Source organism: Seriola lalandi, unplaced genomic scaffold, assembly GCF_002814215.2.
Source record: "Seriola lalandi dorsalis isolate HSWRI2012SDOR001 ecotype SW California unplaced genomic scaffold, Sedor1 jcf7180002053102, whole genome shotgun sequence".
NCBI lineage: Eukaryota > Metazoa > Chordata > Actinopteri > Carangiformes > Carangidae > Seriola > Seriola lalandi.
In genome coordinates this window covers 11,055-36,904 of record NW_019523655.1, presented here as the reverse complement: position 1 = coordinate 36,904, position 25,850 = coordinate 11,055, and the positions used below count along the sequence as shown (strand labels likewise).

The 25,850-nt window shown below is 37.2% G+C and overlaps 1 protein-coding gene across 1 annotated transcript; it reads left to right on the top strand.

The window, feature by feature from the left end:
- Positions 1–475: 475 nt before the first annotated feature.
- Positions 476–24,822, top strand: LOC111651014 (uncharacterized). The gene is made up of 43 exons (XM_087172535.1): positions 476–485; positions 2,503–2,727; positions 2,819–2,902; positions 2,987–3,091; positions 3,190–3,345; positions 3,509–3,652; positions 4,276–4,395; positions 4,512–4,631; positions 4,770–4,814; positions 4,935–4,982; positions 5,089–5,115; positions 6,670–6,825; positions 6,923–8,368; positions 10,006–10,065; positions 10,239–10,379; positions 10,611–13,823; positions 14,217–14,312; positions 14,733–14,828; positions 15,200–15,250; positions 15,521–15,580; positions 15,857–15,904; positions 16,530–16,571; positions 16,696–16,743; positions 16,869–16,937; positions 17,055–17,102; positions 17,193–17,237; positions 17,337–17,378; positions 17,455–17,523; positions 17,653–17,700; positions 17,965–18,015; positions 18,142–18,186; positions 18,606–18,650; positions 18,893–18,925; positions 19,017–19,064; positions 19,191–19,253; positions 19,469–19,513; positions 19,680–19,721; positions 20,625–20,672; positions 21,591–21,635; positions 21,771–21,812; positions 21,901–21,945; positions 22,039–22,071; positions 22,203–24,822. Exons 1-43 carry the CDS (start codon positions 476–478, stop codon positions 22,286–22,288), a joined length of 7,533 nt encoding a protein of 2,510 aa, XP_087028661.1. The 3' UTR covers positions 22,289–24,822.
- The last annotated feature ends 1,028 nt before the right edge of the window (positions 24,823–25,850 follow it).

Below are 25,850 nucleotides of genomic sequence, written 5' to 3'. Positions count from 1 at the left end.
CTTGAAGCCTCCCTGTGCTCTGCTCTGACCTATACCCATGTGAGGCACCAATAACACAGGGTGGGATATTTTGTCTGCTCCCCCTCACCCTGCCCAGCTCTGTGCTTTGCTTGGCTCTTTCCTCCCCTGCGTTGCTTTCCTTTGCTCCACCATCCCCATACCGCCTTCTGCAATGCTGCCACACAGGCAGCTCCAAATTCCCCAGCACTTGTAAACTTAATATTTGGTTTTGCATTTATTTTTTAATTTTTTAATTTTGGAGAAGTTCAACCTGTGGATTACATGCATCAGGAAACAAGCCTGTGATCACCAAGTGGAAATGGAATAATTTACCAACAGGGAGTTTTTTTTTTTTGCTGTCAAGTGGATGCTGATTGGATTGGATTGCGGAAACTGTGATTTTCCAGTCAGGTCTGCATGAAGAGGCTTTGCCCCCAACTGAAAGGATTAGACCTGAAATAGTCTCCGTATCACCATGGCTGAAGGTAGGACTGCTTCACCTGCATTAACAACGCTTTTTATTTGCTACGGCAAAGAAAGCCTTAATAATATATGGTCTTTAATAAATAAATGGCAATGTTTTGAAGGGCTGCGTCCTCTCAGGAAAATGTGTTGAGAGTTGGTTACTATAAATACAGGAGATCATGTAGCCAGTGTATTAGCAATGCTCTCTTGTGACAGACATGACTGCTGCTGGGGCTGACCTCTGGGTTTTCAACTGTGGAAGAAGAACTCTGATACTTGTAAAACTACCAACACAGCAGTGTAAAAATACTCAATTACAAGTAAAAGTCCTGCATTTAAAATCCTATCAGTAGTATTAGTGAAATATACTTGAAGTATCAAAGGATAAAGTCCTGGTTTTGCAGTAAAATGAACAGTTTACTGTAGCTGGTCGTGGTGGAGTTGGTTTTAACTACAGCGGAAACAGCTTTCAACTCGGACACCTGTCTTATCTGTTTTCTTGTGAGGTGTCACAAGACAAATGGCTGGAAACCACGGCTTTAATCTTAACACGGTGTTGTATTTTAATCTGTAAAGTTAGTAATAACCATATCTGTGAGACATGAACAATATGTCCCTCTTCAGTGTAGTGGAGTAGAAGTGTAAAGTACAATAAGTAGTACAACTACCCGAAACTTTATTAAAAGTACAGTACAGTAAATGTACACAATTAGTTTCTAGACGTTTTTTTCCATTTAAACTGTGTTGTTTTGTATAATCACATTTTTTTCAGGTCTTCAATAAACAATGTCCACGTAAAGCACAATAACAAGAAGTTTTCTGTCGTAATTGGTGAAAGTTTATGGTGAAACACTGACACCACCTGTCCATCCTCAATAGTTCAGTTTAGTGAAAGGGCTGTTTTTTTAGGGGGGGTTTTTTAACATTTATTATGAGGAAGTGAATCATGAGTCTGCCTTCCCCTGAGTTCATTCACAGGTGTCTCTAACACCCTGGCACCAGATTGATGTCAGAAAGTAGAGCAGTGCAGCTACTCTCACACTCTGTTGATTAATGATGGCGAGGCCGTCATTAAATGCCTCACAAGCATTTTCCACTGTACTAAACAGATGGGAATCATGTGCAGATATGTTTGTATAATCTGCATGATGAAATTGGAACAGCTGAGTTCTGCTTTTTCTGATCTGTAATATGACAACATGCTGAAATCTGTGATAAATGTATGTTGATTAGGATACAACACTATTAGTTTCATCTAATTCACATAATTAGAAAAAGCACATACATGTGTAGGAACAGAATGTTATTAAGTGAGACACTTTTTCTTTACCATGTGAATTATGAATCCTGTGATCAAACAAGAAATAGCCGTGATCTGTCAGGGTTTAGATGCAGTGTGAAGATAATGAAGCTGGGATTGGGGCTATGGAGAATCATCATTTTTCCACACATGTCGTGGTAACGTTTGGTCAGGGATTTCGCTAAGTCATGTAAAAGTAATAAGTTATCGTCTTACTGACACTCCAACTTCGAACTGTTTATTTTCAAAAGATGCTTTAAGGTGATGGAATCTTAATACAGTAGTATGGCAGCTATTTTAAATATACACACAAATAAACAAACAATTTTTAGAAGGGTCCCTTATTTTGATTATTACAGAATTGTGACCAAAATATGTGCTGAGGGAGGGGGGTCATATTACAGTTGAAAAATAAACTTGTGAGTACACTGTGGGGGAGACGCTTTTTAATTTTGACACATGTGTTTGGCATTTCTATGCCATCATATACATTCATCCTGACATATTGGTAATAAGCTAATATTGGCCGATATATTGGCCCTGCTCATTTATTGGTCTAGCTTGAGTATGGCTGAACATACTGATCATGTTTACAGTCTGAGTCTGACTTAAGATTTATTCAAAACAAGACATAAGAACTTATTCCACTGTCTCAGCATTAGCACCATTATCAAGAATATAGAAGAAAAACGATCTTAATGATGTCTCACAGTGACTTTGTTTTTGCTCACACACAGCAAACACATCCGCCGCCTCTTCCTCCTCCTCCTCCTCCTCCTCCTCAGCCGGTGGGTCCAATGGAGCAGTGGCGCCACAGACGAGCTCTCTCCGGTCTAAAGGTCTGGGGCTCCTCAGGAAGGTGAAAGTGTCCGTGGAGCTGTTGATCGCATTGGGTGCTCTGCTGTCCTGGGTGGTTGTGGGAGTGGTGATGTTTGACTTTGTGGAGTACAAGGCAGTCCCCGGTAAGTCATTAAAACCTCCTAAATGTTTCTCTTTAATACCAGTCGTCACATATGCAGAGTTATCAATACATGTTTGTGTGTTTTTTCTCAGACATTCAGCAAATCATTACGGACCCTGTGCAAGCAGTGAACGACGCTGTTGATGAAGTATCCAGTCTGCTCAATAAATTCCAAGGTACATGAGAGAAACACATGACACACCTTTATATATTTCAAAAGCAAGTATTGTAACACATAACTCTCCTATCTGGTCCTCCAGAGTGTGCACCTGATTTAAGTGACCCCATGTCAGCTGCCACATATGCAGCGGAGGAAATATCAGTAGCGAAAGATGGATTTGTTCGATACTTTTCAGATGAGGAAGGTATGACAGCTCACTCATTATCAAAAATTGTGCACCCTATTCAGGAAAAGATGAATGTTACGCACCCATTTCTCTGATAATCTCCTTCAAAATCACAGGAAACTTCTATCTCAGCTACGTTGACCCCGTGGTCATTGGTAGGCAAGCTTTCCATTCAACTAATGACTTCGTGTGCGGAGTGGTGGGCTCCTTCAGGGACACACTGTGTGCTATTGTGGATACTGTGTTGGATACTATATCAGATATAAATAAAGGTTTGTATTCTGTATTTTAATACTTTCAAACTGAAGATTTTGTTTGCTTTCAAGTAAATAAACGTAAATAATCACCTGAGTATGTCTTGATTAAAAAAAAGAATAATCTTATCTAGTTGAAGCATTAATAATTTACCTCAACCAGTCTCTTTGTTTTCCTCAGGAATAATTGACCTTAGCTACATTGACCCTGTGGTCATGGGCAGAGGTGTCTTCAGTGTTACCAATGACACTGTGAGTGGAATAGTGGGCTACATGCAGGATGTCCTCTGTGCCATCTTAGACAGTGTACTGGATATAACAAAAGGTACCTGCTTTGTATTGTTTACATGTCATGTTATCATGTCTGCATTGTTTAGTCAGTATTTGTTGCTTACATGTATTGAAAATGATATTGGAAATCCATTACAAAGTCAACATTATTACTAAATAACTGTCCACTTGTGTTTGTTATCAGTGAATAACAGTGTAAACTGGTTGCTAAAATACAAATTTAGATGGTAATTGTCAGCTAACTGCAACCCTAGATGCTTGTTTTGGTACTGAAAATGATTCATTACTGACCAAGAGCTTCTCCTTTTTGTCTTTAATTGTCTTTTCTAATGTAACTCACTGGAGCGCTGGCCTAAATGTGTGTTGTTCTTCTCAGGAACCACTGACATTAGCTTCATTGACCCTGTGGTCATTGGCAGGAATGTCTTCAGTGTTACTAATGACTTTGTGAGTGGAGTAGCAGGATATATCCAGGATGTGCTTTGTGCAATCTTAGATCTAATACTGGACACATTCAAAGGTACAGTATCAGCCATGTGTTTTTTTACCTTTACTTACTCTGTGTGTCCCATTGCAATGTAAACTCTACTGTAGTCTGCTAACTGCAGTTTTCACAACCGTCACAACCCTAATTGTTTTGACTTGTCTGCTGATCAGGTATCCAGGATGCTGTGGGATTCAGTCCGATGTCGGTTCTGCAGAGAACAGCAGAAATCACCACAGAACAGATAAGCATGCTTGTGAGCTACGTCTCCACAATGCTGATCGGTGAACAAGGTCTGTTTTAACAAATGATGATGTGTAATTTACATACCACTTACATCTCGTAGGGTGATAATAGATATATTGTAAAGAGCCGCTTTTACTGATCGTGTGGTGTGATGAATTTTCAGGCATCGTGCCGGAAGTGTCCATCGACCCCATGAAAGTTGTTGAAGATGCTGTGTTGGAGTTCACAGACAAGAAGGATTTGTTCGTGGCGTACATGTCGAGCATGATTGTTGGTGATGAAGGTATGATTATTGCATTAGTTGTGTACAAAAATATTCTCCCTCAAATGCTTCAGTATTATGAATCAGAAAAGATGAAAAAGTCACTCACTTTTAAAATATACTGACACCTCTCGTGCATGTTTTCTTCTCTTGTTCTAGGTGAACCTGCTGCCACGCCAGTTGTAAACATAGTAACTGAAAAAGGTTTCACTTTGTATTACAGTTTTAATAAACCTAGAAACATATTATTAGCATATTACTGTTAATTATTATTCTCATAAATACCTTGCCATGTCTTTGCTTCTCTTTTCTCTCTCTGTTTAGATGAAACTGTAGCCTCTCCAGCTGATATAAATCTGGTGAGAAGAAAAGGTAAGTACTGACGTTATTGTTCTACCTTTCTTTGCTGTCCCATTAAAATGAATTCATTCGAGATCAAGCTAAATGTCTTTCTTTATCATATCTCTTTGAAATGTAGGTGAATTTCTGCCACCTTTCGAAAAAGGTAAGAAAATGTCATCATATGTTGCTGATATATTTAAAAATGTATTTTTGGACAGGTGCAACGTGTTTTGCTTGCAAATAGTGTGCGTAGACTTGTTGAGTGCCTTTGCCCCTGTATTATAGTGTGGCCTTTCATGCACGTTCGCATTGATTATTGTTTTTCTAACCACTTTTTATGACCTGGTTTCAAGTCTGCTTTACAGTGTCATGTTCAGTGTAATACAACAACCCTTTAGTAATATGAAACTGTATGTACTCCTTTTGCACTTAATATATAATGGCATGAACAAACATACATTTTTATTGTAATGAACCAACCAAGTTGTTATGGATTTGGTGACTGCATCTCTCCCTCTGTTTGTCACACTGACCGTTTGTTGGATGTGACCATTTGTTTTGCCATTAAGTTGTTTTTGTTCCAGTCATCATGTTTTGCGTCCTTTGTTAAAAAATTATTTTAATATTTCATGACCACTTGTCTTTAATATGTGTCCCTTGGGGTTGCATTCCTCTGTTCCCTCTCGTTGTTGAAGCATCTTCTGTACAACTGACCAACTGTCTGACATCTGTATTTCAACCGTTTACCATCTGTGATACACTGTATGTATGTACCTGGATTGTTTGTAATGGTTGACGTGTGATCTTGTGTGGAATATTTAATTTTACCTTTGCATGGAATCATACAAGTCTATACCACATCTCAAAAGTTAGCAATGAGAATATTATTGACTATCGCCATTTTAAATGGTAATATTTTGGGAGGTGCTAACAAAGAATATATATTTGCAGTATTCTATATTTTAATATTTAGTTATTTAAAAATCCCATGAAAAGATTCAAACGAACCATGAATTGATCCAAGCAACAAGGGGGACACGGGGACAAGCTTAAAGCATGCTTACCTCAGTAGAGTAAGTGAACATTGGCTTCTTTCTTCTTAACTGGTAGGCTAAATAAACACATGTTAATGCTAACATTGGAAAGCAAAAGTTACAAATAGCTCATTCAAATTTTTTTGTGGGCGTTTTTCCTTATCTGTTTTGAGGGTGTTGGGACATGAGATGTTGGATACTATACAGATTGTAAAACCCCCTGAATCAAATTTTGTCATTTATGATATTAGGTTAAGTAAATAAAAAAGATTTGACTTGATATGCAGCTAAAATAGTCAACAAATGTACAATCTGCTCCTGCTTGATGTTTGGTTAAAAACTACAGTGCTCAGCATTTTCAAGAAATTATTTAGCCTTATGAAGAAAGCACCTAGAGACTACGACATCATTGGTTGTGGGCTTTTCATGGGATTTGTTGACAGCAAGAAAAAAACATAATAACAGGTTTCTCCTTTAAGGTAATTTTAACAGTATCATAATCAAATAGGCAAAATGACCAACAGAAGAATGTGGTGTATACTATATGATGCTATGAATGGTCACTGTCATTGTTGCCATTTCATCCCATGAAATTCCTTCTGTACCTTTAACAAGACTGGATCAGGATTTCCATGTGAAATGCCAAAGTCAGATAAGCGACATGACAAGGGTTGATGATGCAGTTACAGAGATAATGCAAGCTGCCAAAGATGAAGCTGCTCCTGCGGCGGAGTTGGGTAAAGACTCAAAGACTGAGGAGGAGGAGGAGGAGGAGGAGGCTGAAGTTGCCACTGAAGCTGCCAGTGAAACAGATGTGCAAGAGGCAGAGGAGGATGATGGTATTCACACAGTTTTTCTTTAAAAGTCACATTCATTAGTCAGAAACGAGATCAATAACAGGCATACACACTAAATTTGTTGCTATCACATCACTAGCGAAACATGTCAACCTTGAAGAAATTGAAAATGAACCACTACTGAAAGATGAGGGAGTCCTTGATGAAGACAGCAAAGAGGGGGAGAAAATAGAAGAGGCAGAAGAGGTAGAGACGGAGGAAGAGGAGGAAGAAGAGGAGGAGGAAATTAAAATAGAGGAGGAAGCGCAGGAGAAGGAAGAGGAAGGTGTTGGTGTTGAAGATGAATGCAAACAAGGAGAACCGGACATTAAGAAAGAGGTGGTTGATACAGAAGAGGAGGAGGAGCTTGAGGAGTCAAAAACAAATGAAGAGGTGGTTGAAGATGAGGAGGAGGAGGAGGCCAAAACTGAAGATGTGGTAGAAGATGAGGAGGAGGAGGAGAAGGCCAAAACTGAAGATGTGGTAGAAGATGAGGAGGAGGAGGAGAAGGCCAAAACTGGAGATGTGGTAGAAGAGGAGGAGGAGGAGGCCAAAACAGATGATATGGTAGAAGATGAAGAGGAGGAGGAGGAAGAGGAGGAGGCGGAGAAGGCCAAAACTGAAGATTTGGTAGAAGAAGATGATGAGGAGGAGGAGGAGGAGGCCGAGGCCAAAACTGAAGATTTGGAAGAGGATGAGGAGGAGGAGGAGGAGCCCGATGCCAAAACTGAAGATTTGGAAGACGATGAGGAGGAGGAGGAGGAGCCCGAGGCCAAAACTGAAGATTTGGAAGACGATGAGGAGCAGGAGGAGGAGGCGGCCAAAACTATAGACTTGGTAGAAGATGAGGAGGAGGAGGAGGAGGAGGAGGAGGCGGAGAAGGAGGCCAAGGCCAAAACTGAAGATTTGGAAGACGATGAGGAGCAGGAGGAGGAGGCGGCCAAAACTGAAGATTTTGTAGATGATGATGAAGAGGAAGAAAAGGAGGACATAAAAACTGAAGAGGTTTTGGCGGAAGAGGAGGAGGACATAAAAACTGAAGAGGTTTTGGCGGAAGAGGAGATAGAAGATAAAGATCTTCATGTGGATGAAGTGAGAGAGGAAGAAAACATTGAAATAACTGACACTGATGTCAAAGATTGGTTTGAAAAGACTGATCAGGATGATCTACAAATAGAGGATGATGAAGCTTTAGAGGAGGAAGAAAAACACGACGAAACAGAAACTGAGATTGAGGAGGACAACAAAGATAAAGACAAGGAGCCTTTAGTCCAACAACTTGATCTTAAAATTCTGTCGGCTGAAAAGCCCAATAATGTCAGTGTTGTGCCTGAGTCTGATGATGCTGAAGAAGAAGAAATGACCAATGACCAAGACAAATACTCTGACATTGTCAATGATCATGATGAAAACAACAACAACAGTGAGAACAGGAAAACTGAACCTATACGAAAGAGGAAAGTTCACATTCCCTTTGAGAGGCTCAGAAGAGTCGGATCCAGAGCTGCTCACAAAGAGGAAGTGCACCAGCACAAACTTGACAAAGGTACAAAACTCTTACCATTATCATCATGTTTCATCATTTCCTTCATTATCAGGTAATGAAAATGTTTCAGAATGGTGTGTTGATAATGATAAATGTGTGGAATGACATATTGAATGTTTTTTCACCAATTGTTTGTGACATGACTAAAGGTAGGTATTAGAGCCTAACAGATATTTGTTCAGTGATTGACATAATGTGTGTCATTTTCATTTCAGTGCTCTTTTTTAAAATTAACATTATGCTTGTGAAATTATTTTGTGACTGTGTTAATAATCAAGCAAGGTTTCAAACCAACAGAATTATTTTCTTCACAGAAGGTAATGTTATTCATCAATGGCTAGTCGTTTCAACATTTTACAAAATAATGTTGTTGATACTTAGTTTAACATCAGTGTGTCCAGTACCAACAGGTCCAGGATTTGTTTAGTCTAGCTTAACACGAACTGGAAACATGGGGTAATTACCTTAAATAGGCCTAGCTAAATTTGAGGTACAACAAACACTTCACAGCTCAAAAGCACTTTCCTCAAATGAGGTAACTAAAACCCAGATAACATCTGTGGCTAACAGGATAGAATTGAAGAGGACATTTTGGAGTTGTTGGAAGGCTTATATTTTTATACTTTTGATTGAGCGATGTTAACTGTCTTGCTTTTTTTTTAGATAAACTATGCAAAACCCATTATGAAGGCAACAATTTTTTTCATTCCGAGTCATGGCTTGTTGCCTGTGATCTGACTGGTAACGTTAGTTACTGTTAGCTGTAACATTAGCTAGCAAACATATGTTTGCAAAGTGTGTCTCTACTGTTTCCTCAAAACTCTCTCGTAACTCTGATTCTTTGTTGTTTTCCTCTACATCTCCTTTATTCTATCTATGCATGAGAATTTGAGTTATAGCCCAAGTGCAATTTTTTTGCTTTAAATTTGCTAGCAAATTTCTTCTAGATTAAACTGGTGTTGATTATCTCATCTGACAACAGGAACGACAAGTATTTCGAGTGTTTCTTTGAGACACTAACTTTAAACAGTTATAATGGAAAAGCAAATGGACATGGCATGGTCAAGTTTAATTTAAATCAGATACTCGTTTTGAATTAGGTGTGAATAGCTGTGTGGGAAGAGGATCTTATGACCAATACATTACAGCACCCATGAATTACAGCTCAGTTTCAACAGTTTCTTTTTGATGACTCAGTAAAGACAAATCTATTTCCCATGGTGCTAATTGTGTACTTAAATGCTTCTCCTTTAGATCAGTCATTGCCATGGGCTGTGAGCTATAATTAGTGCAGAGAGCCACTAGATGGAGCTAATAGGCTGAGAAACACACTGAACAGTTTTTTAGATGAAGAGATTATTCTATATACTGATATAAAGTCCTATCTGCCCCCCACAGTGAATTATGTATTCGTGAAACTAGTTACTGAACTAAACTAAAATCAAGTCTGATTGCAGTAACAATATGACATCTAGCTTGTGGTGTGATTTTGATCATAGTGTATTTTAGTGCTGTAGTGCCTCTAGTGCTTGTGCAAGCATGATTTGTCATGATGACGATATTACAGGTCTGATTACTGGTCAGAATGCCACTGTTATAGACTGTATTGTTTACATACTGCTGTATGATACACTTAGTTCTCAAAGAGGCAAAGGAAAGACATGCAATAAAAGAAGTTAAAGAAGCCATTATTAAAGGTAATCTTGAAACTTTGCACCCTCTACACTTTGCTTATTTTCAAATGAATTGTATATCTCTTCATGTTCTTATTAAATGTAGTGATTTGGTATAGTTCAGCACAAACAAGAATGTGCTCAATGCACAAGGGGACCTGATGGTTTTGCTTATGAAGATATATTGCTGCTTACAGAACTCAAAGCCAAAGAAACTGAGAAGGACGAGAAAAAAGAGAAAGAAGCCAAATTTGAAGAAACCATAGAGATAAAACTAAAAGAAGAAAAGCCGAAAGCAGAGGCAAAACCCCTTGAGAAGGAGCCAGAGAGGGCCAAAGGTAATCACTAATAAAATTATATATCAGTGTGTGTAAAAGGGTGTTTTACCTTTTTTGGTGTAAACTATGAAATATGCAACCAAATGCTGTTTCACTGTACTGTATATGCAGTCCATATTGCTAATACTGGTGGCCATAAAAAACAAAACACTACACAAATGTGCTTCACATTCTGTTTGTTAAAGACATTTTACAATTCATGAAAACTGACACTTTCATGATTACTTTCAGGAGAAGAGGCAAGGAAAAAGCTTCCCAAAGAGGCGAAAGCAGTCAAGAAACCTTCCAAAGAGGAGAAAGAAGCCAAAAAATCACCTAAAGAAGACAAAGAGGTCACAAAACTACCCAAAGAAGAGAGGGAAGTTAAGAAACCTCCAAAAGAAAAGAAAGAAGTCAAGAAACCTTCCAAAGCAGAGAGGGAAGTCAAGAAACCTTCCAAAGCGGAGAAAGAAGTCAAGAAACCACCTAAAGAAGAGAGAGAAGTCAAGAAACCACCTAAAGAAGTAAAAGAAGTAAAGAAACCACCTAAAGAGGAGAAAGATGTTAGGAAACCAGTTAAAGAAGAGAAAGAAGTCAAGAAATCACATAAAGAAGAGAAAGCGCCCACAAAACCTCCCAAAGAGGAGAAAGAAGTCAAGAAACCTCCCAAAGAAAAGACAGAAGTCAAGAAACCTTCCAAAGAGGAGGAAGATGTCAAGAAACCACATAAAGAAGAGAAAGAGCCCACAAAACCTCCAAAAGAAAAGAAAGAAGTGAAGAAACCTTCCAAAGAGGAGGAAGATGTCAAGAAACCACCTAAAGGACTGAAAGAAGTGAAGAAACCTTCCAAAGAAGAGAAAGAATTCAAGAAACCATCTAAAGAGGAGAAAGAGGTCAAGAAACCTCATAAAGAAGAGAAGGAAGTTAAGAAACAACCCAAAGAAGAGAAAGAAGTCAAGAAACCATCTAAAGAGGAGAAAGAGGTCAAGAAACCTCATAAAGAAGAGAAGGAAGTTAAGAAACAACCCAAAGAAGAGAAAGAAGTCAAGAAACCATATAAAGAGGAGACGGAAGCCAAGAAACCATCTAAAGAAGACAAAGAAGTTAAGAAACCACCCAAAGAGGAGAAAGAAGTCAAGAAACCACCCAAAGAAGAGAAAAAAATCAAGAAACCAATTGAGGAGGATAAAGAAGTCAAGAAACCATCTAAAGAGGAGACAGAGGCCAAGAAACCACCTAAAGAAGACAAAGAAGTTAAGAAACCATCCAAAGAGGAGAAAGAGGTCAAGAAACCAATTGAGGAGGATAAAGAAGTCAAGAAACCACATAAAGAAGAGAAAGAAGTCAAGAAACCATCTAAAGAGGAGGCAGAGGCCAAGAAACCACCTAAAGAAGACAAAGAAGTTAAGAAACCACCCACAGAGGAGACAGAAGTCAAGAAACCACATAAAGAGGAGAAAGAAATCAAGAAACCATCTGAAGAGGAGAAAGAGGTCAAGAAACCACCCAAAGGAGAGAAAGAAATCAAGAAACCATCTAAAGAGGAGAAAGAAGTCAAGGAACCACCTAAAGAAGAGAAAGAAGTCAAGAAACCACTTAAAGAAGAGAAGGAAGTCAAGAAACCACCTAAAGAAGAGGAAGAAGTCAAGATACCACCCAAAGAAGTGACAGAAGTGAAGAAATCATCTAAAGAGGAGAAAGAAGTGAAGAAACCATCTAAAGATGATAAAGAATTCAAGAAACCACCTAAAGAGGAGAAAGAAATCAAGATACCACCCAAAGAAGTGACAGAAGTGAAGAAACCATCTAAAGAGGAGAAAGAAGTCAAGAAACCATCTAAAGATGATAAAGAAGCCAAGAAACCATCTAAAGAGGTGAAAGAAGTGACAAAGCCCCACAAAGAAGTGACAGAAGTCAAGAAACCCCACAAGGAGGAGAAAGAAGTCAAGAAACCATCTAAAAAGGAGAAAGAAGTAAAGAAACCATCTAAAGATGATAAAGCAGCCAAGAAACCATCTAAAGAGGAGAAAGAAGTGACAAAGCCCCACAAAGAAGTGACAGAAGTCAAGAAACCCCACAAGGAGGAGAAAGAAGTCAAGAAACCACTTAAAGAAGAGAAAGAGGTGACAAAGCCCCACAAAGAAGTGACAGAAGTCAAGAAACCCCACAAGGAGGAGAAAGAAGTCAAAAAACCACTTAAAGAAGAGAAAGAGGTGACAAAGCCTCACAAAGAAGAAAAAGAAGTCAAGAAACCCCACAAGGAGGAGAAAGAAGTCAAGAAACCACTTAAAGAAGAGAAAGAGGTGACAAAGCTGCACAAAGAAGAAAAAGAAGTCAAGAAACCCCACAAGGAGAAAAAAGAAGTCAAGAAACCACTTAAAGAAGAGAAAGAGGTGACAAAGCCTCACAAAGAAGAAAAACAAGTCAAGAAACCCCACAAGGAGGAGAAAGAAGTCAAGAAACCAACTAAAGAAAAGAAAGAGGTGACAAAGCCTCACAAAGAAGAAAAACAAGTCAAGAAACCTTCCAAAGAAGAGAAGGAAGAAGTCAAGAAACCACTCAAAGAAGATGAAGAAAAGACACATCCAAAAGAAGAGGAAAAAACACCCAAAGAAATGGTACACTCAAAACCATCTCAGAAAGAGAGAGATCCAAAACAACACCCTCAAGTGGAGATAGTAGAGAAAGAGGCTAAACCTAAAGAACTGGAGTCAATAAAAATGCCTTCTAAGGAAAAGACAGAAGTGAAGAAACCCTCTAAGGAGGAAAAGGAAGAGGTGAAGCCATTTAAAGAGGAGAAAGAAATTGAGAAACCCAAAAAGGAGAAAGACGGAAAAGAGGTTAAGAAGCCCTCTAAAGAGAAGAAAGAAGTAAAGCCTTCCAAGGAAGACAAAAAAGAGGCAATAACTTCAGTGGAAGCTGTAGAAGTGGAGAAACCTTCTAAAGTAGAGACAGAAGTTAAGAAACTCTCTAAAGAAAAGACAGAAATGAAGAAGTCTCCTCTTGAAGAGAAAACGCCTCCCAAAGTAACAAAGCCTGCAAAAGAAGAACCAGAAAAGATCTCCAAAGAGAAGAAACAACCAGCTAAACCTTCTGAAGAGTTGAAAGAGGAGGAGAAGCAAGAGAGGCGTACCAAAGAAAAGGCAGTACCAAAGAAGCCCTCTAAAGAAAAACAAGAACCAGAGAAACCTTCTAAAGAAGAAAAAGAACCTACAAAACTGCCTATAAAGGTAGAAAAAGAACCAAAGAAACCTACCAAAGAGGAGACAGAGCAAAAGAAGCCCCTGAAGAAACAGGAACAGGAGAAGCCTCACAAAGAAAAGACAGAAGTCAAGAAGATTTCTAAAGAAGAAAAGGAACCAAAGGAAGACACAGAACCAACAAAGCCTTCTAAAGAAGAGAAAGAAATCAAGAAGAGTCCTAAAGAAGAGAAAGAACTTATCAAGAAGAGAGACACGCAGACAGGTACATACTGCACAGGCAATACAGTGTTTTTAGGAAATACACAACATAAAGGTCCACTGACAACTCCTTCTTAATACATTAACAAGACAAAGAGTCTACAGCCATGGCAGTGACTCTGTGAGGCCACACAGTGGTACTAGAGCAAACATCAGTATATCAGTGGGATTCATTGCCTAGGAACCGTGAATCTCTTTATACAATTTTGTGCAAGCCATCCAATAGTTTTGACGTTGCCATTCGTAAAGCCATACCTCAATCATGGCTAAAGCTATACATGTACAGTTTGATATGTTGATGATACGGATATGCTTCATTTGCTCAATAAAGGACATAGTTCTTTCTTCATTATAATTTATGTGAAACCTATAAATCGACTTTGCTTTTTTATTTCAGATGTTAGACCAAAAAGTGCTGCGAGGAGAATTAGAGTAGTCAAGAAAGAAGTTGCATCTGTCCTGAAGAAGGAACATCTTAATGCAACAAAAACAGGTGAGATTTAAAAATATAGATAAGCTTTGATCATTTGTTCAAACAGCTTTAAAGGGCTTTTGGGATGAGCAAACACAAGCATGCGACTGTTGTCCTGTTTCCTACAATAAGTGTTGGTTTCAGATGGGAATATTTTCTTACCTTAACCAAGTAGTGTCTTTGTTCTACTGATGGAGGAATGCATCTACAAACAACCTATTTTTTCATTTGGGTATGACTTATCTTTTTTAATGCCAATAGCACATATAATAGAAATGGAAGCTTTAGGTCAAGATTATGAAGTTAAGGTAAATTCTATGACATAATTCAATATTCTAGTATTGATTCAAGGTCAAATTCTTGGAATAAACTGAACTCAACAACATCCTAACTCTGCATAATACTGTGACTGTGACATTATCTTCATGCTCTTCATTTCAGTTGAAGAACCCAAGAAGACTGTAAAGATGCTGAAAGCTTCTAAAAAACAGATTGTTCCTATACTGAAAAAGGAACATGTGAATGTTACAAAAACAGGTAAGTAACAGGTCACTTAGTGTGCAACCCATACTGTGTATTAACTTAAAGCTACAGCATGTAGGATCATAAATAACAATCAATTCCAGCTTCAAATACTCATTATAATTCGTCACCACCACCTGGGTTACTGAATGTGTTATTTGAAAGGGCCTGGCATGTTTTTTCGCCTGAGAATTAACAATGTAATTAAGAGGCTGAAAACATACAATTTGATACTTTTTTTATCAGGCTGTAAAAACCTAACAGTGAATTCACTATGATTACATGGTGCTAATACCTTCTGTGAAGCAGTGTTACAATTACAGTAGATGCATGTGTGAGGTGAAGATGATGTAATGGATTATACTTTTAATTTTCCCCAATTATAGATGCTCCAGAAGTTCCCAAGGTGAAAGCCAAACCAGAACCTGCAAAGAAAGGTAGACCTATAAGCATAATTTTCACCTTTGAAAATTCTGTAAATTCTCTTTAGACGCTCCATATCTAATCTCCCATTGGCCAAGGGGAAATTATGAATTATATTGAAATATTCTAGTTGAATATTATGCATAATTTAAAATTTTTTAGATTTTTAATGTGCGCAACACAAAAAGTGATATATGCTATAAAGTGTCACAAAATGAGTAGTGGCCCACTGTATATTCATGCCTTAAACCTAAAGGTTTTTTGATGTCATAATTTGTCATCAGTGGCAGCTCCCAAGGAGCCCAAGAAGGAACCAAAGCAAAAAATCAAACCTGCAAAACCAGGTAATGCAAAGACTCACTGATGCTGAAGTCTAACTTTTCTAATTTGGTTAGACAGTATATGTTCCTCTCTCATGCAGAGAGGAAAATAAAGAAAGACATCCCAACTGAAACACTGGGGAACCTTACATCAGCATCTCATACCAAAATCCAATATCATTCTCATATTAAAATATTAAGTAGCCAATAGTAATGTGTCAAGGTATTACTAACAACTGCTAACAACCGCTGTGATTGTAACCATAAAAGCATGTGTTTTCACTTTACTGTAATCCACAGATATTGATGCAGTGAAGGAAAAGGAAAAACCAACCCCTTTAAAGAAAGGTAGGATTTATTTTTTTTTAAAAAAGAAAAAAAAAGGCCTTTATTAATATTCTAAATTGTAAACTGATGATTACAGTATAACATGAAAATCAGATATTCTGCTGTAGAAGATGAAGTTTCTGAACCAAAGCCCAAACCTTTTGCATTTGACATTATATTTTTGTTGTGTGACTTATATTATATTTTTGTACTGGTCACATAATTTCAAATTTATACCATAGACTTGATAATGTACATTAGCCTATTTAACTGAAGTTCCATAATCATGACAAACTGTGTTCATGTTCCTTACTGTTTTGTTTTTGTCAAACTCATCAAAGAGAAAGTTAAATGAGCTCATTCAGAGAAGGGTAAATTTATTGTATGCAATATGCTATATTTAAACACTCACAGTATATATGTTTCTGTTTGACAAAGAGAAAGCTTCTCTCATGAAGAAAAGTATAGACTTTATTATAATCTGATCATTGTCTTTTATGCATGAAACACAGAGCAGCAATGTGGCACATTGTTTACATAATACAGATAATTAATTAAAAAGCGGTGTCACCAGGTTAATGTAAAGTCACTGAAGGTAACTGATCCAAATGCAAAGCTAGCACTAACTTTGTGTTTTCTGACACAGAAGTTCCAAAGGAAAAGGTCAAAGCAGCTGCTGTCAAGAAAGGTAACACTCACATTATTAGTTTGCAAACTACAACGACTTGGTGATATTCTGGTCATCAAATAACACAATGATTAATGGCCATAGTGGGAATAAAAATTGCTCATTGTCACATTGTGCTTTGCAGAGGTTGCTGCTACAAAAGAAAAGGCCAAACCAGTCACCTTGAAAAAAGGTAAGACTGGTGTCTGTCGTAATATACATCAAAATATCAATCTAAATACATGAACTGCAATTACATATTCTATGTGTATTTCATTATTATTATTATTATTATTCATGTGTATTTTGTATTGACAGAACAACAAGGGACTCCCAGAAATGCCTCTTTGGTAAAAGAGAGAGTCAAAATAGTGCCTATGAAGAAAGGTGCTCTTCCTTCATTTTATGTGTTTTATTGCTTTCAGATTCAGATTCTCTGCTGTAGTGAGGTGACTCACAGATCCTAAGAATTTAAATGTTTTTTTCTTCTTGTTTTGTTTTCAGTAGTCAAGGTGCCCAAAGAGAAAGTCAAAGGAGTCTCTGCAAAGACAGGTGCAGCGCATTATATATCTCATCATCATCATCGAGGTGTTTTAAATGGTTTTGCATATACAACATTATATTATATGTTTTATTTTGCAGCTGAGGTTTCAAAACAGAAGCACAAGCCAGTTCTAAGAAAGAGAGGTATGTATGTATGGCATGTATATAATAAATAGCTCAATAGTTTCAGTGTCATCTTGGTCTTTTTTTTCTGAAATGACAATCCTAAAATCACTTGAATAGAACCTGCTCCTCTCAAGACAAAACCAGCCCCAGTAGTCAAAGGTAAGACGACACTTATCAGCTTTTACATTCATGATTAAATAATCAAGCAACTCACTTAATCTCTTATTTCATACAGAGACAGAAGCACCTCACAAAAATGTATCTCTTACAAAGGAGAAGGTGAAGGTGGTGCCACTGAAGAAAGGTACTTTTTTTGTTTACACGGCCTTTACTAAAAGTTATTTATATATGCACACAAATATTTTTTCATTGATTCAGCTGTATCTTTTTCACAAATTCAAACCATTAAATTGGATTATTTTTTCTGTCTTAGTGCCTGTAACTCCAAAAGAGAAAGTTAAACCAGCATCAACACAAAAAGGTAGTTACAGGGATTGAACATATTACAGGTCAAATATCTTAGAGGACATAACATAGACATTAATAATCAAACATTTTTCTGTATGTGTATTTATTATATGTGTAATTGCATGTATTTTTATGTATCTTTTTTTGCCATCACTTCTTTACAGTAGGTCAGTTTGCAGATATTTGATTACGCAGCGTAGGAATAACATACATTAATTCTAACTGTAATAACATGCATGTGCTGATATTTTGTTGTTGTTATTATTCTTTGCTTTAGAAGCTGAAGTTCTCAAGGAGAAGAAGGCCGAGCCAGTGGCGCCCAAAAAAGGTTTGATTTCTTACACAATTCTTTGTTTCTCTTTCATTTTTAACTGTATTGTGCAAAGTACAGTAGTTTCTTAGTGGATTCTCACCTACATACATTAGAGTTAATAGGGCTTTTTTATTATTGTAGCACCAGTTACCAAGGAAAAACCAGCACCTGCTGAAAAGAAGAAAGGTATCCAGCAGAATTAGTTTGTAGTGCTTTTCTGTGTTTTTTTACAGAGTACATCTGCTGTAAAAAGCTGCCTTATACAGCACTGTAGCAGTCCAAGTCAATCATATGTGATTTAATGTCAGAAGATTCTATTGACAGACATGAATCAGTACATGTAAATATAATTTCAAAGACATGTTCCATTGGTGTTGAAAAACCCACTGGACAAAATGAAAGACAATGTCATTACCTTAAAAAGACAAAAGAAAAATATCCGGAGCCCAATATCTTGATATGTTTGATCTGCATGTAATTTCCAAACAGCAGAGGTGAAATGCTTTCTCTAAGATTTAAGCTGCATGGCATCAGTGTGAAAAGCTTTCTAGGCTTGTAGCTTTTCACACTGAGTTATTGTGACATATCTGTTTCTTCTTATGTAGAAGCTGTTGTGAAAGAAAAGACAAAAACCTCAAAGAAAGGTGCTGGTTAGTCTCTAATAGTACATAGAATATACTTGTAGGTACATTTTCCATTTTGCAGATTAAAAATCTGTAATATCCAAGCAAGGTGTCTGCACAAATTTCTCATCTAAATAACACATCTCAATCACATCTTTAAGAAGTGTGACTTCAGTAACTTCAGTGGGTAGTTCAGTTACTTGTTACATCCATTACTTTTTACAAAGTTAAAGTCATCATGCCAATTATTTTTCTTTCTGTCACTTTAGAACCTGAGGCCAAGCCAGTTCTTGCCAAAAAAGGTAATGCAGATACAATCCCCCATTATTTGCCAAAAATCTAATCATGCTTAAAACATAACGGCTGAAATATCTTTCATCTTGTCTCATATAGAAACAGTAGTTACAAAGGAGAAGCCTAAAGCAGTTCATGAAAAGAAAGGTACATCTCATACCTATAACAAAATAGTCAAAGAAAACTTTTGTGCTTCCTTCAGAATTGTTGATGCTGTTGTTGTTGTTGTTGTTGTTGTTGTTGTTGTTGTTGTTGTTGTTGCATTTGAATTAGCTCCTTCTAAAGCAGAGGCTGATGCAAGAAAAGAAAAAGTCAAAACTCTGCTAAAGACGAAAGGTAGCTCACCACTGCCATCTGCCTGCAGATGATTTCCTGTGGTTGTGCCGTACAAACATTATTCTTATCATCTAATTACATATAATTAGATAATTACATATAAGAAGATGATAACTATGTTTTACAGTAGTATTACTAAAGCAACCATAATCAAACTAGATAACAAAGCTACTCACTGAGAATCTTCAAATGCTATTATATTCTTATTTACTCAGAGCCCAAAGCACCAGAGGAGAAAGTCAAACCAGCTGTTAAAAAAGGTACAAAAATACAACATTTACTTTTCACATTGTCATGTTTGGTGACACATATATGTAGTTATTTGTGTCAATGGGGCATTGGTCTTTAATGTGTTGTAAATACGCACCAAGCATCATTGTAACTCACTATAAAGATATAATATGTATTTTCTCCCTGATGGTGCAGCCATGTTGAAGGAAAAGATCAAACCAGTGTGTGTGAAGAAAGGTACATTAGTGGTGCTTCAGTGGTAATCCATAGAACCATTGTGGGATTGTGATTACAATGATCTAGTCATGAAATCTAGGTCACTGTATTTTGTGAAAAGCTCTGATTGGATTGCTCAGCAGGGAACAAGCATTTTGCCTATGAGATCAACGATAAATGATTGTAGAGAAATGTGGCACAGTAACAGGAGAGTGATTTCTCTGCAGCAGCTCCATAGGCAAACAGCTGTTTCTATACAGTGGTCCTTATAGGAATACTGTATGTTTGTTTAGACAGGTGTAGTTGGTAGATCTGCAAAGCGCTGCACAGATTTTTTTCAGGCTTTTATAACTGGCCTCTTACCTTCTAAAGCTTAGACACTAAAGAGATGAGACTCTGAGGTAAAGCCCCACCGAACATTAACAGTGTGCTGTAAATGTTGAGATGTGTGGAACAACTCGCACGCTTTACTCCAGACTACACCCACAATAAAAAGGTATAGAGGAAATGACAGGGCCGTTGCACAAAACAAGAAGCATCGAAAGTGGCCAAACCAACACTTGACATATCTGGGTTTCCCCAGATATCTTCTAATACCTGACTTTGGTTATTATGGTAAGATAACATCACATGTCCATTTTATACATTGCTTGTAAGAAACCAAAGTCAGCATCCTACAAATAAAAGTATGAAATGTCCCCTGACTTCAGATGCATCAGTCTTTTTTGTATTTCATTATTAAAAAGAACAAATCAATAATATTTCTCTGCTCAACAGAGATTACCTTTCTAATGCTGATAACAGTACACACTTCATGCTTTCAAGCTGCTTAAAGCTTTTTTGTTGTGGAAATGCTGTATTTTACACTGCAGTGTACGTCTATGTCCTGATTGCCCATGTCTGACATTAGTCTTCCCTTTGCAGAACTGGAGACTCCTAAAGCAAAGGACAAACCTCCTGTAGAAAAGAAAGGTACAGTGTTTAGTACAGTGGTACAATTTATATTAGTTTATCCTGCTAACGCATATATTGGTACATGTTTGTCAGGAGTGAATGTGTAAGGATATTGTTGAATATGATGCAAACCTTTCACGAGAAATGTTTCTCAAAGTAAAAGAAGGCTGTTTGTTTCATCAAGTACATTTTGTCCCTGATGGTGCAGCCATGTTGAAGGAAAAGGTCAAACCAGTCCGAGTGAAAAAAAGGTACATTAGTGGTGCTTCAGTAGAGGCAGCACCAGCAGTGGTAATCTGATTACTGAAACATATATGTTATAAGTAACACTATCTAATATCTGCAAGACAGAAAATCCCTTTTTAGCTGCACTCTAGAATGAATTGGGACATTATATGTGGAACGTTACCTCTTCCTTTCCTGACAATGAAACAACACAGTTATCCATTTCCTACCAACTTGTGTTTGTTTCATATTTGTGAAAACAGAGAATGAGGTTTCAAAACTAAAGGTCAAACCCACTGCAACAAAGAAAGCTACGAACACAGTCAGCTTCAATAAAGATACAGTATTATTAGCTGAATGTACTTAAAGTATCAAAAGTAAAAAAAAAAATAGCAGAAAAATGTACCTTGTGAGTCTTACATAGTTATATTATTGCTGATGCATTAACCTGAAAGTAGCATTTTACTGTTTTATTTGGTCAAGCTGGAGCCAACTGTTTTACATTCCTCTGGTAGTTTAATTTGTAACAAAGCATCATATTCTCCAAATAATTCAGTGAAGTAAAAAAGTGCAATATTTCCCTCTGAACTGAAGTGAAGTAGAAGTCTCTAAGAAGTCAAAATGTAAACCAAACAGTTTACAATACACATACTTGTGTGTACTATAGAACTGAATTATTCATCAGCTAAAACAAACCTTTTTTTTTGTTAGAAAAAGCAGTTGAGAAGAAGACAGCCAAAGAGGAGAAAGCTGAAGGTACATGGTGTGATCAGCTGTGAGAATTGAGATAACCCAATCAACAGAATGTCATCACCAGTCTGCGATTAAACACTGCCAGGGAATTGTTTGAATGTTGAATAGTTATTATGAATTGTTTATTTCTGTTTACAGAGGACAGAGTTCTTAAAGAGATACAGCCGCCTGCAAAGAAAGGTATCTTGTTTGTCAAGTTATCAAACTGCTGAGAGTTTGAAATGAATCGATGGAGCTTGATTTACTAATTCCTGTTTTTTTTTTGTAGAAAAACCTGTAGAGAAGAAAGCTGCCAAAGAGGAGAAGATTAAAGGTATTGTGTGAATGTGTTGTCATAAGGTAATACGAAGTCATATATCACTGTATTGTTTTATGGTTAATTAAATTTATGTTCTCTTTTTAACAGCAGAGCCTGCTGTATCAGACTTTCTTATGGACGGTAAGTGCAAATTCAGCTCTCATGACCAAAATATCACACAAGTGTCAAATTGCAAACTCAGTCGTCTCTCTGGCTGCCAAAGCAAGGCGAGGAACGCACTGTACTGACCTGTGCTGTGACTCCCCCAACAGACGAGCTGCCCTACTTCCAGTGCTTCTTTGTGGATGAGGACGAGGCCCAGTTTCCGTTCTACGCCTTCTCGCCGCTGCAGATTTGAAGCTTCAGTCTGACGCCAGTCTGAGGTTTACAGTTTACAGTGTAGTCAATTTCCTGATAATGACAAGGTCACATCACACCCTGTGCTGCTGAAACGCGGCTGCTGTTCACTGTTGGTCTGCAGGATAAAAAAGCCTGGACAGCAGAGGATGATGGGTGATGGACCATTATTTTATTTCCAGATTTGGTTGAGCTCTCGTACCAAATACATGCAGCTAATGTCATTCCTTTTTTTTTCTGATTTCTGATTTCTGTTTTTATTTTTTTATTTTTTTGCATTCAATTCTTTTGAAAGGTGGATTTCATTTATATTTTACATGGAACAATCTAGTGTAGGATCATTCATTTAGATCCTCAAAGCAACACATGCAAATACGTTTAATATAATTTACTACTCACTTCATTTTCTCATGATGTAAAAAAAAGAACGACCTCTGCACTACTGTACAATGGTGCAGTTTTTTAAGTAGTAACGTAGTATTGAATATGTTCAACCGTGCTGTAAACAGGGTACAAAAAAATGGCCACAATCACTAATCCAAGGCTTACAGGGGTTCAGTTCCTCTAAGCCCACGTTTACTTGAAAAGTGGTTTGTACATGAATTTTTATGCTTGTTCATGTGTGTAGTTTATTTTCTTCATCGCATGGAAAATGGCAAAATCTTTAATACCCTGCTTCTATAGCCCTTTATTCAACAGTTTTGTGTTTGTGCATAATTCCATAATCTTGATATTATTTTATTTATTTCAATGAATTTGTTTTTCCTCTTACATTTTCCTCTTTTTCTTCCCTACTGGGCACACAAAGGGAATCAAAGCATTACTAAAAGGAAATTGATCTTCTTTGCATTTTTAAAGACACAGTACCAATGTTTGTTTTTTTTTCTTTTGTTTTTTAGTTGTTAATTGTCAAAAGGAATGACTATGCACTGTATAAGAGAGCTCCCAATCTTACTCATGAAACACTACCTGACATGTTGACATTTAAAGTCTTATTAAACTTTGTCATCTAGACATTTGCACCAGCTCCTCATTTTGATATTGGTGCTAATAAGAAGCGTTGCATTGCCTGAACTCTCAGAATGAGGTTTGAGGTCTTTTTACATTGTAATTGTTTCTGGCGTCAAGTATCAGATTCATTCTGTAATTACTCTGATAGACCAAAAACACACTGTGACCGACTTTGGTCGTTGTCCGTGTGCACAACATAGAAACTTGACATATTTTGGAAACCATTTGCGCAGGTTCAAGAACGTGGCAGAAGAGTCAAAGACACTATTTCCAGGTTAAAAGTCTTTGAAAATAATATTGTGTATTTCATGCTGCTGGTCTACATAATATTAATGCGTATCTTTTTTTGACTTTTTAAATGCAGCATAATATAAACAGGATTTATATTATATGGATATCCTGTACTTAAGATGTACAGGCAGGCCTACCTGATGTCAGATTGATTTCGAAAACTGATGTTGGTCATAAACTCAAAGCCAAATCATGTTTTTGAAATCTCTGAAAAATGATATATAGACAGTACCCATGTTGGCATCAATGTGGTTATGTTTAATGTTGAAACAATGACATCTTTGATTATAGCTGTTGATCATGTGATCACACTCTTAAGTTGTTGCAGAGGGTGTTGCATGTTTGGGCAGATGATCTCAGATGTTAATTGTCACATTAATTCTCAGTCAGCTTGTTGCAGCTGTTGTTTACATATGGCTCTTTACATTTTGCTCCATATGCTGCATAGAAGACAGTTGTAACAGCTTGCAGTACTAATCTGAGTCCACATAAATGTAAATCCACTTATATTCTTATTAAAATTATAGGAACACACTTTGGTGCATAAGACCCTCTGCAGCTCACACCGAGCTCAGGCTCCAGTAACTGTAGTGTAACAGCTGGAGTTTTGTGGTGATGTGACTGTTGAAGTTGTGGGTAAAGACACTGTCCTGTCTTTGAATATTTCTAGAAGTTATTGGATTTTAGGAAAGAAGATGTGTAACTAAAAACATTTTGATTGATGGCGGCAACAGATTATTTGTCTCAGTCGTGTTAACTGAATTATATCAGAAGACTCACTTTTACCAAGTGAATATGTGCAATACATAAATATTTGATGATCTCAGTGATGAAGCACTGTATGTTTGTCTGACAGTCCTAGAATGAAATGTGCATGATGTGTGTTTTTATTTTATGCTCTCAAATGTTTATATTATAATTTTCCCCAACCTTGAGAATGGCAACACTAAATACTTGAACTCATGAATCCAATAAATGACATTTTGTCTCTGTGTAGTGTTGCTAACATCATATAATTACAGTTACATAACTGTAATTAAAGTAACCTCATTGTAAATAGTTAAATGAATGGAAAAATAGACTAGAGATTTGCTGAAAATGATGTTTTCAATCATTACTACTGAAAGTGCTCTTTACCTTCAAATCACATTATGTTTCATTTGTCAGTGACACCTTCATTTTGTCTGTGAATAGAAGCTATTTAACATTAAAACATAGCAATGCAATGCAAAATTGTAAATCTTGTCTTTGCTTTAACAATGCTGACCATGACATTTCTAACAGTGTGAGAGTGAGAGTGTATGACAACTTTGTTTTTTTTCTTTTTATCACTTAACAAAATAGAAAATCCTTGAATATATGAATATGCACACCTGCATATGTTCACTAGGTGTCAAGGATAGACAGGATTTTCAAAAGACTGGGATTATGAGTCCAAATTCCTCCAACAAAAACCCACCCACCAAAGAAATTATGAACTTTATGACACCCCGAGTATTTTAAGAAATTACAGAATTTTAGATTTTATTTATTTAGTTATTGTATTGAACAGTTATATTAGTATGTAACTGTGGTGAGCAATAAATCTTTTATTTTAAATTTCATAAAAAAAAGGACAGTATAATGAGCCTAAAAAATATCAATATCCGCCTTAAGAAACAAAATATTTGTTTGTCCACACTATACATAAACGTCTTTTCATGTCACTAAACTCCCTGAATCTGGAGAGATTTTACCTCAGACATGACATCAGTGTCCTCAGTGGCAGATACGGCCCTGATGAGTGTATGTGTGTTTAAATGGGAAATATTAGGAGTAGGACAATGGAGCCACACTATACATGGTCAGGTCTTCACACTGTATTTCCCTAATGAGGCCAGAGAGAGGTTACTACAGGTCGGCTTACACCACTGACACAGATTCCTCGCAGAGGAAACTCCTGCTGCTCTGCTGGGAGGAGTAGCGAGGACACACTGGAGGCTACACTGAACCACTATCTCTCACTGTTTCATGGAATGTTGTAAGCTACCACGATTTCTTTTCTGTGATTGTGCTGCTGTGAATATCGTGACATGAACTCGCCTGAACCTGTCTCTCATCTGTTTTCACCCCAAATACTTATGCAAATGATTTGAGAGTAGAGGCAGTTTTTGCGGCACCATAACTGGAGCATAAAGACAAAGCGGGCAACGGTCAAATGAGTTCCACTCCAGTTACCACAGTTTCTTTGTGTCGCCGGCTATTCAGTGGTGACCAGAAAC

Coding starts and splice junctions, on each gene's coding strand:
- LOC111651014 (XM_087172535.1), top strand. Junction 15,251..15,520: donor ACCAGAACCTGCAAAGAAAG/GTAGACCTATAA, acceptor ATTTGTCATCAG/TGGCAGCTCCCAAGGAGCCC. Junction 22,072..22,202: donor ATCAGACTTTCTTATGGACG/GTAAGTGCAAAT, acceptor CTCCCCCAACAG/ACGAGCTGCCCTACTTCCAG.